The following is a 13,050-nucleotide window of genomic DNA, read 5'->3' as shown; positions in this document are numbered from 1 at the left end:
TTGTGTGGCTGTGAAGCAAGTACTAGTGCTGGTGGGGAATATGATGGGATTAAGCCCTTTTGATGACTGAGATGTTTTTTGCAATTTAAATGAGTTCTCAAATGCAAGATTGGTGCAGTGATGGTGTGTAAATGATTATCTTTGCTGATTTGTTTGGCAGATATTACACAGAATATGCATTCTTTGTATACTTGTGTACTATCCACCTTTTCTTTAGGGGGTTGACAAAGGTCAGTTATCATGCTGACACTGTGCAATACCAACACCTGCAGAGGTGTCAGGTGCAGGGTAATATTTAGGTTGTAGGATAGGGAGACTGCATTTAGTGATCAGAAAGACTCAGGAATGAACAGCCATGGCCCAGCCATCTGTGAATGCTGCTGTTTGATCCATCTGCATCAGTCTTTGCTAATAGCTTCTTCCAAGTTTGTCCTGTTAGTGGGAAGAAGATGTGGAATGAGGAACAGGCCATAATATCTGAGTTTAAAGAGTTTCTTATTTCTCTTTCTTTCTTTCTTTCTTTCTTTCTTTCTTTCTTTCTTTCTTTCTTTCTTTCTTTCTTTCTTTCTTTCTTTCTTTCTTTCTTTCTTTCTTTCTTTCTTTCTTTCTTTCTTTCTTTCTTTCTTTCAACCCTACATTTTAACAAACTGTGAATCGTTAATATGTGATTCATATGTGTCCAATTATTTTCAGGGACTGAAAATAAATAGTTTTTCATAAAGCAAGTGTTATGATGCATCTAATTAATGGAAGGACAGTGATAAACATGTTAATTAGCATATTAGGAGACATGAACACATTTCTTATCTCTGATAACATCCTGCAAGCATGACAGAGGAGGAGAGAGAGACTCTTTTCCATGAAATATTTAAAAATCACTTTAGTTATGACATGTTCTGTTTTCCAGATGAACTAAAATCAATTAAAGACAAGTTTTTACAAGAAGAATAAATGACCTTCTGTTAATCTTAATTTTTATGTGAACCCATTTGAATCAAAGGGAAACACTGAGGCTGAGCTTGTGACAGATCACATAAAGTCTACTGGCATCGTGCATGATGCTGATGAGGTTTTGTTTGTTACTGCTGGGAACAACCAGGATTATCACTCTCCTGAACCACCACTGAACAAAACAATCTTAATATCAATCACACTGAAAGCAACAGTTTCATCTCTTTCCTAAGTCAAGCAGTGTTTTGCATTAATTATGACTTCATTTATCAAAAACTGTATAAATAATATGTGCTCATTAGCTGTAATTATGTTCTCCATGAATATTTCTGTCAGTGAAAGGATTTTCAGCAATGCAGATAATGATGCTTTTTTTGCAGTGTCACTACTCCCACCATAGAACATTGACTGTTTATTTCCAGCATTTGCTGTAAATGTAACACACTCCCAAATATCTAATTTCTGATTATCATATTTAAATGTTGCACCTTAGCACCTTAGTCTTTTTTTTGTATAGGAATTTAATCACAGCAGGTCCTAGCAGTGTGATATTTTAGGCTTGTCTCTGAGAAACAAAAGAAAAATATAAAGCAGAGCTGGATTGTAATATCAGGTCAAAGCCATGGAATAACAGAGGACAGGTTACCTACTAAAGCTCAACACATGAGCTGTATTATTCATTTACTGCACAGCACCATGAACCTATGCCAATCTCCAAGATTATGTTTGTTTGATATTCATCTTGTTTGTAAAATGCATGAACATTAGAGTGTGCATGTGTTCACTATGGTACCATAATTGAGATGCATTAAATATGTGTAGGGTCTAATACTTCACCTCATAGACAAAGCAATTAAAATTTAATGGTGTTTCACAAACAGGATATGTATGCAATGCAAACTCCTCCTCTGTCTTGTGTATCAGAACTGCTCCCCCTGGCTCTGCAGAGGCAGGCGCATTGCTGTGATTTGGTCTGCTACGTTGCTACAGACACTCCACTTTATCCACTGACAGGTTCTGCCTTCCTCTCCTCCTTAACTGTCCATTAATGGAGCTTAGATGTCATAAGAAATGTGTCTTCAGAGGATTACACTTTTAAATTTATAGCATTGCTTGTAAAATGTGATTAGCTGTTTTGCAAGGTAAGCATTTTTATAGCTGTCTTACAACTGTCGTAAGTTCTAGTAGCGGCGAGCAAGTTAACGTCAGGGACCACATGTTTCTATTTCAATTTGTTATTTATGGATGATATTTTGTGTTTTTTATTATTGTTTAGCAGTGACAATACATTCTGAAGACTAAATCTTTATTACTGATGTGGTATTACTCAGCATAAGAGACGGTTGCAATGTTACACTGTTCTGCTCTAAAAGAAGGTCTATAGTAGTTAATGTGAAAACATTATTATACAGAAAGTTATTATTCTCTGCAACACATGGTAATACTTAATTGCCTTGGCAGATCTGAAATTATGTAGTAAATATGCTTTTTAACTATATTCCTCTTAGTATCATTTCAAGCTTTTCAGACTAAAGCTAGACACCAGACAAGTAGGTATAGTATCATATAGTATATTATAGCAGTATAAGTGTTTTTGTTACACGATACTGTGTAAAAGTAAAATTTTGAGGATTTTCATAAAGTGAAGAGTTAGGATAGTCTTTATTAATTGTTTACAGTAAAATCTCCAATTAGACTATGATCACCAATCTGACATAAAATACAAAATAAATTGAATGCAATTTTGTAGATACCATATTTAATGCTTATTTCTTTTTCAGAATGAATAGTCTGGCCCAGCATCTATGCCATGTCTCTGCTCGCCATACACACAATAACTGCACAAATTACAACAATTGGATCATGTGGAGTATTTCACTATTATATATTATATAGCATATGTGTTTGTTTGGTTGTTTATGGCAAATGCAATTTACTGTTGGATTTAACTGGAAAGCTCTCTGCTGATATAACCAAATTGTCAAAAAATCAAACTAAAATACAATCCTGCAGGAAGAACTAACCCAACCTTACCACATAACAAAATATCACTGACATCAATAGCAGTCCTAGCATGTGAGGAGGTTGAAGTGCTGGAAAGATGCAGCATGAGTGTATCAGCTCAGGAACAGTGAAAAGAAGCAGGATACAAAAAACACAGTTGTACCTTTCACTTGCATGAAAATGACTGCATGTTATCTGGTAGCCAAGCAGACAATGAATGGACCACTGATAGTAAAGCATGAATTAAGCAGCTGGTGCTAATCACTTCATTCAAGCATGAGCTCAATGCTCTGCTGGGAATAAAATAATTATTTAGTTATGCTGAATAACTAGACTACTTCAGTATAGGACATAATTAGTCTGATCACATTACCATAAGTTGGATCATAGAATAACTTTATCATGGATTAGTTAGGTAAGTTAATTTCACTTAAGTTAAGGATTCCACCATAAGCTCTGCTTTACTTTATAAAATTTCCTTTGGGTCTATACTTGTGATTTGATGAAATGGCAGTTTAGCATCAACTGAATATATAACTGAAACTTGTATATGTGATATACCACAGGTAGAGAAATAATAATTAGCCAGTGAGGTGTTTTTATTGTAAATCTTGGCTGTGGTTATTTTCTAATCATATGTTGTGTTTGTTCACAGAAGGAATGGCTGTGTCTGAACTGCCAGACTCAATGGGCTTTACTGGGACAGCTGGGAGACTCAGGAAAGATGTCCCAACCTTCACCTGTACCTGTCAAGCCCGAGGCCCAGGCTGCACCTGCAGCCAAAAAGGCAGAGCCCAAAACTGCATCCTCAAAAGCAGAGACCACACCTGTGACTATAAAATCACAGCCTGCTCCTGCTCCCACGAAAGCAGTACCAACAGGTCCATCCCCAGAAGCAAAGACAGAAGCTTCACCAGTCAAGGTGGAAACAATGGCTACAACAGCTTCCACACAAATCAAGCTCGAGACCACACTCATACCCACAACAGCAAAGATTTCACCTGCTACAGAGGAAAAACAACTTCTAGCAGCATCCACAGCAGAATCCACTGTACCAGCTATGGCCCCTGTGCAACAGACAGTATTAACAAAAAAGGATGAAGTGCCAAGCACAAATGTTCCCAAGACCATAACAATGGAAAAAACAGAAGAGTCAGTTAAAATGGAGCTCAGTGTGGCCAAATTTCCCAAAGCTGAAGAATCTAAAACTGACCTTCCACAAGTCAAAGATGAAATAAATGTATTGGCATCTTCCTCTTTTCCAGTGGCTGAGGCTGCAACTGTACCCACCTCTCCTATTGCCGTAGAGGGTACTGTGGCTGGAGATGTCGCAGGAACTGAACCAAAGCCAGAATTGTCTGCTCCAGAGAAGATTGTTGAGATTACACACCCTGATGATTGTGTCAAACCAACAGAGGTGACAAAATCTATACAACACATTGAAGTGCAACCGAAGTCACAAGAACGACAGATGATAATGGAAATAGAGCCAATGACTGTGGCTGATAAGATTTGTGGTATCTTCACACAGCCAGTATCTACAAACCTCATAATAAATGTGAGAATGGGTCATTATTATAATTATTATAATAAATCTTCCATTTAATATAAAAAAATTCAAATTCAAATTCAATTCAAGACTAATTTGATACTATCTAGAGCGATTTTCTTATTCTGTATGGATTCAAATTTACAAGATTAAAATGATCTGTCTTTAAACATGTGGCAATCTCAGTCCTAGTTGAATGAAAATTATTTGCCTTATGTTCTGTTTAACTTGTTTATGTGTCTCTGCTATACATTAACTACCACTGCCTACCTTACATTGACAGGACTTGAGTCAATGATGATTAATGATGTATCCTTCACCTGCATTACATCAATTATGGAATTAGTGTAAATTACATGATGCACTTACAAGTTAAAGTAAAGTAAAATGTGTGTATGTCCCTGAAAATCAGATTGTTTCATCATGGAAATGTTTTGACTGCTATCTTTTTTTTCACATTTTAGGAGCAAGATGAAACCAAAACAGAGCCAGTGAAAGAAAGAGAGGTCTCTCTACCTACTGAACAGATTAAACTGGAAAACATAGCTTTCCCTGTAACAGCTATTAAGCCTAAATCACAGGAGCAAGATGATCAACCCCAGATTTTACCCATATCACACGAATCGAATGATGGGGAGGTAGTTAGCGATGCAAATAAAAGTGATATAAAAACAGAAAAATCCATGCCAATAAAGGAAGAGGGTAAAACCAAGAGAAGACGCCTAAGCTTCCAAGCAATGGAAGATAGCAGTGAAAGTGAGCTCACACCTTCACCCTCACCGAAATACCAGAGAAGGAGGCTGAAGGTAACACATGTTTCATCCAGCAGTGAGGATATCAAAACTGAAAGTGCTGACTCATCTATTGAAGATGAAGAGTTTATCCGCAAGCAAATAATGGGTATGGGTGATGAAGAAGAAATGTCTCTTTCAGAATATGAAAAAGACAAGAATTTGGCAAATGAGGAAGGTATCGAGGAGTTTGAGCTTGAAAATGCTTCAGTGACAGCGAAATCACAGTTGAAAAAAGGTAGCAGAGATTATGAAGACAGCCCAGCCAGGGAACAGGCCCTCCCAAAAACCAGCACTGCAGTTAATCAAGATATTCCTGAAACAATACACAGCACTACTTTCAAGAAAGCTATTCCAGTAATGAGACAGAGACAAAGCACTGATGAAGAGGTGGAGAGTATCACAGAATCCCTTTCAAAGGGATCCTCTAGTATTCAGGCATCTAGCTTTACTCCAGGAACCTCACCTACATCAGCCTCATCTCTGGAGGAGGACAGTGACAGCAGCCCAAGTCACAGGAAAGTTGGTGGGGACAAACAGCATCGCAAAGGTAAGCACAGACAGCCAACCCAGCCTCTACCCACTATTGAAGACTCTTCTGAGGAAGAGAAGTCTAGGAAAGACAAAGATGATCTTAGAATCCATGGCCAACCACTGTCTCCAAGTGATGATGCTTCCTCCATAGAAAATCTGATACAGGTCACTGCAATGGATGAAACCAACAGAACATCTGGCTCTGAATACTCTGCCAGTGTAGAATCAGAAACAGAGGCTAGGCGAGCTGTACAGAGAGGACGTAAGCCTTCACCAACAGTGATTCCATACACTCCTGAATCATTTAAAGAAAAGGATTCTGTGACAAAATCACTTAAGAGTGCTGAAGAAGCATATGAGGAAATTATTCAGAAGACAAAAGCTATTCCAGGGGAGAGTCCTCCTGATATTGAGCCACTCTATGGAGGAATGGCAATAGAGGACTATCTTTACGAATCCTTAGTTGAGGAGCCTGAAATTAGGATCAATGAATCTCAAAAGGAAGAACCCAAAGAAGATGCTAGCTCTGAATCATTAAAAAAACTTAGGTCTCCTGAGGAAGTTTATGAGGAGATGATGCAGAAAAAGAGAGAACTGATGATGATAGAGCAAGAGTTTCAACAGGCCCAGACTGCTATGGAATCTTCCTCATCAGGGGCTTTGAACACAGGGCCTTCCACAACTGTGGAGGCCTGTATGGTGACCATACCCATAGAAGACACACGCATGCCAGCCACAGAAACATCTTGTGATGTGCCAGTAAAGAAAAAGAAACGACCAGCTCCACCACGCCCTTCTGAACCACCTAAGCGCCCTGTGGCGACCATTGTCCTGGATACTCCTAGGGGTCCTATAGGGTTTGTAAGGCCTATGGTTCCTCCAGATCCTGCACTCAGAAAGGCATTGTTTCCAATACCAGACCTCAAGATTACTCAGTGTTCATCTGGGGAGGAAGAGGATGACAGTCTTGCAGATGAGTATGGTGTTGGTATTTCCTCTGACATTACCCCTAGTGATGACTCTGAGACTAAAGAAGATTTACCCATAAGCCCACCTTTGTCTGAAACCTCTAAGATCGAGCCACTCTGTGTGGTCTGTGAAATTCCAGAGCCAAAACCTATTCCAACTCCAATATCAGCTCCAGAACTAACCTCTACACCTTCCCCTCTATCACCAGTGTCACCTCCAACTTCACCAGCCACTCCAGATTCCAGGTTAGCTTCTAATGCAACTTCATCATCCTCATTCCAGGCTCAAACACCTCTTTCATCAGATTCAATTCCACTGTCTACACCAACACCAACAAATTCATATGCAATCCAGTCACCGCAAGAGATCTCGCCACCATCACCCTCCACAGTTGCACCAGTAGCATCTAGTGGAGGCTCTGTCACTCTTCCCACTCAAACCACAGTGATAATGACAGTGCCAGATGTGGTGTCTGATCCATCCAAAGCTTACACAACTGCAGTAGTTAAAACGTCTACAGCAGAATCCCCAACAGCTCTGGTGGAGATATCTCCTCTTGAACCTGTTGTGGTCCAAATGCCAGACATAGTTTCATCTCCATCTCAGATACCTCTTGAAGCCACGGCTGGTATACAGGTTTCAGCACCAAGTTCAGCACCTGGTGTTGTTTCAGCTCAACCTACAGCTCTTGTTACAAGTACACCTGTTGTCTCCACTGGAGATTCAGCTCAAATTGTTACTGCTTCTGTCACTCTGGCTTCATGCCCTGGGCCAGTCATAGTCCAGATGCCTGACCTGGTTTCAACAACATCTCCAGTAGCTGCACAAACCCCACAACCAGTCTCAGTACTTGTAACTAGTCCTTCAGAAGCCCAAGCCAAAATTGTACACTCAGTCCCTGTGCAGCCAGCTGTCCAATCAAAGAGTCCAGTGGTAGTTCCAGCATTAGCCCGGACAACCCAGGTGCCTTCATCAGCTCCAGCATCAACTACTATAGTCAAAAAGAAGGTCCCACCCCCTCCTCCCCCTCGATCTACTTCAGTGTCATTACCTGAGCCTAACACAGAGCTGCTGCTTTTAAGAAGTGTTCAGCCTGTCGCCCCTAGTGCGAATACTCCCATAGCTGTGGCAGCCACAGTGGCTGTCCAGCCAATGCAGTCTGTAGTTGTGGATATACAGCCAAAAATGGAAGACACACAACCATATAGTGTGGCTGTACCTCAAATAGTAACTCCAGTGAGACAAGGACATGTAGTCATCATAATGCCCAGTGTGGACAATATATCTTTGTTTGGACAAACTCCACATGATACAGCTACTTCTCTGCCACAACCTAGCGAAATAGACACACACCCTGCTTCAGCTATACTCAGCAGAAACACAGCTTCACTATCCACTCAGGTTTCAGCAGTACCAGTATCTTCAGCTCCACCATCTATGACTAAACCTGTGGCAGGGACAAAAGTTGGAGACACCATGCAAATAGCTGTAACAGATAAACCTCCTCCACCATCCACTACATTACCCAAACCAACTGTTTATCCAAAGCCACCAGTTCCAACTGCAGTGACAATGGCTACAGCAACTGTAGGACATGTTTCTTTTGCCACAACTGGACCTTGTCAAACCAATAGACCTCCTCCACCCATACCACCTAAGCCTTTATCAATTCCAGCTGGACTGGTTTTCAGCCACAAGCCAGGAGAGAGTGTCAAGCCACCACCTCCTCCTGTGGCCCCTAAAGCTGCAACACTACCTAGAACCAAAGAACCTCCAAATGCTCTGTCACTTAGCCTGACACGACCTGTGGAGTCTAAGTTGGGTGCAACATCTCCTAAGTCACCTTTGTCTCCTAGACATGCAAAATGTTTGCAAACCTATGTGGTGATAACCCTTCCATCTGAGCCTGGCTCACCAACTGAAGGTATAACAGTCCAAGCTCCTGTAAGACGGGGATCCATGCCATCAACACAATTGTCAGGGGCACATACCACACCTTTAGAGCAAAAACCACGTATTGAGGCATTCTCCACACAATCTACAGTTAGGAGAGCCTCTATTCATGCTGTAAGGCATCCACCTCCAATACCTGCACAGCCAAGTGTGGTAGTAGAGCAAATTACACCCTCTGAGGTAGTGACTGCCAGAAGAGACTCTGTGCCTTCTTTAATGCAACCACTACCATGTGTGTCAGATATTATCACGGTATCATCAGGTCTGGACACATCTATTCAGGTACATAGTGTACCTCCTCCAATTAAGAAACCATATGTGCAGCAGCAACAGTCAGTTATTCAGCCACTGCCCCCACCCAAAACAATGTCTGAGGTTATCACAGTACACTCCGGACCAGTGGGTCTCATTCAGCCATTAACAGTCCAAACCACAGCAAGAGCACATTATGTTGCAGCTCTTGCTGAACATCCAAACATAATGACAGAAGTTATAACAATTCCATCAGAGGCCTCAGTTGAAGCACTAGTTCCTCAGACCCCATTACCAACTGTACCTGCACAGCCACTGACAGAAGTTGTTGCTAAACCAGTACAGCATGGGGTACCTTTAGATGCATTAGCTATTCAAGACAGACCAGCTGCAATCCCCTCAGCTGCTCTTTATCCAGAACTTGTAGCTCAAATAGAAGTGCTACAAAAAGAACAGGATATCCCTAGTGATGCAGTTATAAAATCACAAATACCAGGAGTGAGTCAAATTCCTGCTCAAGAACAACTGCCAGTAGTTGCAGCAGTGATTACAGAGCAAGAAATGCCTACAATTATTCACACCATTGCTTCACACCAACTTCCATCAATACCACAAACTGTTCAGCCTATAGAAATTCAACCGCAACCACATCTTGTAACTGAAGCAGTGACCCTCCCTAGAAAGTTGGAATTACCTGCAGAAGTGATTACAGCTGACACAACTAGTAGAATACCAGAAATAGAAACAGGAGCTCCAGTACCTTATTCTCTACCTGTAGTAGCTGAAGTTACTTCAGTGCCTGAAGTGGCTAAGTTAATGCCATTAACTACAGACACTAATATGATAACTTTCAACATTGCTGAAGTAACACAATCACCTCTTCTGATGCAAGTCCAACAAATGACAGCACACCCAGAACCTCCTGTTATACCACAGATCTATGATACAATTGCATCTTCAGTCATGTCACATTCAACACAGCCCCTGGAAGTCATAGCATTGCAGCCTGAACGTGAGACACCCACAGAGATTATAACAGAAGATATCGATGTAAGAAATACTTCAATACCATCAGTGATTCAGCTTCAGAGAGTGCCAGTAGGAGTTATTACAACTGAGGAAACCACCAGTAGGAGGAGGACATCAATATCGTCCATAGTTCAGCCATCATACACTGCAAGTGAGATATTTAGTTATCCTACAGAGTATGAAATGCCCGCACAGGTGGTTACAACTGGGTCCTATGCTGCCACAAGGAGAGAATCCATAACCATGCAACAACTGTTACCACAAGGACAAGTAGTAAATATGCCAGCTGAAAAAGATCTTCCTACTGATGGTTATGGTGGTCAGGTCCCCCACCAAAGAGGATCTATTCCTTCAACAGAACCACACCCAGAAATACTAACTTATTTATCAGAATATGATCAGCCTCTGGAGATAACCAGTGAGGCATACACGAGGAGAACATCAATGCCCACTGCACAAGACATTTCACAGGGTATATTGATGGCTCCAGTCACTATCACTAAAATTCAGCAAGAGTCTATTGAAAGCCAAGCGATTCGGGGACCGGAAAAGGTGGTCTCCAGTATGAGTCATATGTATTCTTCAATTTCCACTTCAGGTCAGCCTCCTGAAAGCCTCCCTAGCCTGGTCACTCAGGTGGTCACCACTGAGGTCCAGAGGACTACTGTTTCTGTTGTCCATGAAAGACTTCCACAGGTCCCTTCACCAAGTGTAGCCATCACTATACAACCAGACATGGCTAAAATCCAACCTCAGCCAAAACAGAATGGCAAGATAATATACCCTGGGGATGTTATCGATTTACGTACCATGAAGGTTGGCATAAAGATGACTGAGCAAGGCATGGACCTAACACCACCGGAGTCATGCCGGCATTCTTTTTCAAATGACTCTAGTGGACGTCAAATGACAGCAGTGCAGCCTGAGATTGTAAATCTTAGTGCAGAGATTACTCCTACAACAACACTGTCTGTTGTCACTGACAGCATCACAATTGTCACGTGCACAGCCACCATTGCTTCATATAACAACAGTCCAGCAGAGAAACCACTTGATTTGCAGGGCCCTGTTCCATCTTTACCTCTGCCTCTCACCACATACAAACCATTTGAACCATTAGCACAGATTGTATACAGACCTGTGAACTCTCAGCCTGCAGTCAGAGCTGTAACATCCACAGCTCAAGACATACCTATAAATCTGTCATTTGGAGCTCTTGTCTCATCAGGCATTGAACAGCCAGTAACTTCAATCCCAGCGGTTATCAGCAATGGAGGACCTGTTCTTTCTCTAGAGGCCACAGGCGCCATGGATCTCTCAAACTACAGACCAGTGAGAGCCATGGTAGCTTTGTCTGGCACAGGCCCAGGGGTGGTAACCACCGTTGTAGAAGATGATGGGACTCCAGTTGACCTTACAGCTAGTAGGAGGAGTGTATGCTGTGATGTCATTTACAAGCTGCCATTTACAGGAAGCTGCAGAACACAGCCCCCAGTTACAGCGCAGCCTGACAACCATTTTGGCCATAAAGATGACCACTACCAATATGATAAAACTGGAATTTATGGTATCAAAGGCATGAATCGCATAAAATCATCAATGTCTGAGACCAATCTGACAGAGACAGGACTGTTCTCCTATGATCCTAAGAATGACTATGACTATCTCAGTGGATCTTCAGATAGTGCTTTAGACCTCACTGCTGCCAAACTTTCTGCAAGTGAGTATAAGGATATTTTTTCATGTTTGCATATTTTTATGCAATTTGTTTGCTTTGTGGGCTGGATTTAGCATACAAATTTCCTTTATTAGATGTGCCCAGCTAAAACTAATGCAATCAAATGCAACAGACCTGAAATAAATCCTCCATTTAAACACTTGTTAGTATAAAAGGTCTATACAGTTGAATCAGCACTTCTCTACAACAGTTTTATTTACATATTGTTGAGCCAGTGTTAATTTTGACAGCAGATTTTAATTTAGTTTTAGTGAGTCTTTTGACTAAAATGCAATTTTAGTTTTAGTCATATTTTAGTCATGTGCTTTGTTTTAGTTTTAGTCTAGTTTTAGTCGACTAAATAGCATAAGATTTTAGACAAAATCTAAAATATATTGGGTTTAATTTAAGTGTAATTTAGTTAAACTATTGTAATATACAAAATATCCTAAATTAAAATTAAATTAAAAACAAGTTTCATTAAATATATATGGAATATGGCCTTTCCATAAAAGACCAAAAATTAGATATGCATTGTTTATAACCTGCATATGACATTCTTCATTCTTTAAACCAAAAGAGCAACTCTGTATTTAGCAGTAATGCCATTGCATCAAACGTGAAACTGACCCATATATCTTCTCTTTTTTTTTCTCTCAGCTGTTGTCATTTCATTATAGTTTAAGTCAGACAGAAACCCAGTGTAAGCTATCAAAGATGATGACATCATGATGACATCAAAGATGATGTCGTGTACTCGCGCATCCCGCGTCACTAGGTGGATCAGTTACTTTTCAAATGTTTCTTACAAGATTAATTCTGATTGGATCTGTCATGAGTCCCTCTGGGGACTTCCTGCCAGAGGACTCTTATTTTGTGTGGCTTTCCTGTTTCCCCTGTTCTGGTCTCTGGCAGCTTTATGTTGGTAATTTGTGTTTATGAGCTTCACCTGTCCCCGTTATGTTCACCTGTGTTCTATCACCTTTTGTGTTCTCCCTATTTATACCTCCCTTGTTCCTTTGTTTAGTTGCAGAAGCATTAATTTCCTTTAGTTGGTGTTCGCAAGTAGAAGTGCGCTTTTGTGATGACCGTCTCACCCGGTCTTTCTTAGTTTTTACCGTTTGATCCGGTTTTCTAGTTTTTGCATTGTCTTGAGCCCTGGATGTCCCAGGAGAGAATAAACGCTTCTGTTGTCCTGCATTTGGGTCCTCACCTTCCGCTCTTCTCCGGCCTATCCCAGCGCCTCGGCGGCGACTGCGAGGGCCTCCCTCCATCCCTCAGTCCTCAGCGCCATCGGAGCC

At 41.0% G+C, this 13,050-nt stretch overlaps 1 protein-coding gene across 1 annotated transcript in view; it reads left to right on the top strand.

Annotated features, from left to right (window-relative positions):
- The window catches only part of pclob (piccolo presynaptic cytomatrix protein b), a 52,992-nt gene that overhangs the window by 16,359 nt on the left and 23,583 nt on the right, over window positions 1-13,050 (top strand). Inside the window, exons 11-12 of the mRNA XM_026311242.1 lie at window positions 3,611-4,372; window positions 5,200-11,752. Coding sequence (XP_026167027.1) covers window positions 3,611-4,372; window positions 5,200-11,752 — 7,315 coding nt within the window. The remainder of the gene's footprint in view (window positions 1-3,610; window positions 4,373-5,199; window positions 11,753-13,050) is intronic.

The sequence above is a fragment of the Mastacembelus armatus genome, chromosome 6, assembly GCF_900324485.2.
Source record: "Mastacembelus armatus chromosome 6, fMasArm1.2, whole genome shotgun sequence".
NCBI lineage: Eukaryota > Metazoa > Chordata > Actinopteri > Synbranchiformes > Mastacembelidae > Mastacembelus > Mastacembelus armatus.
The sequence above is the reverse complement of the archived record's forward strand: the minus strand, read 5'-3'. Positions and strand labels throughout refer to the sequence as shown.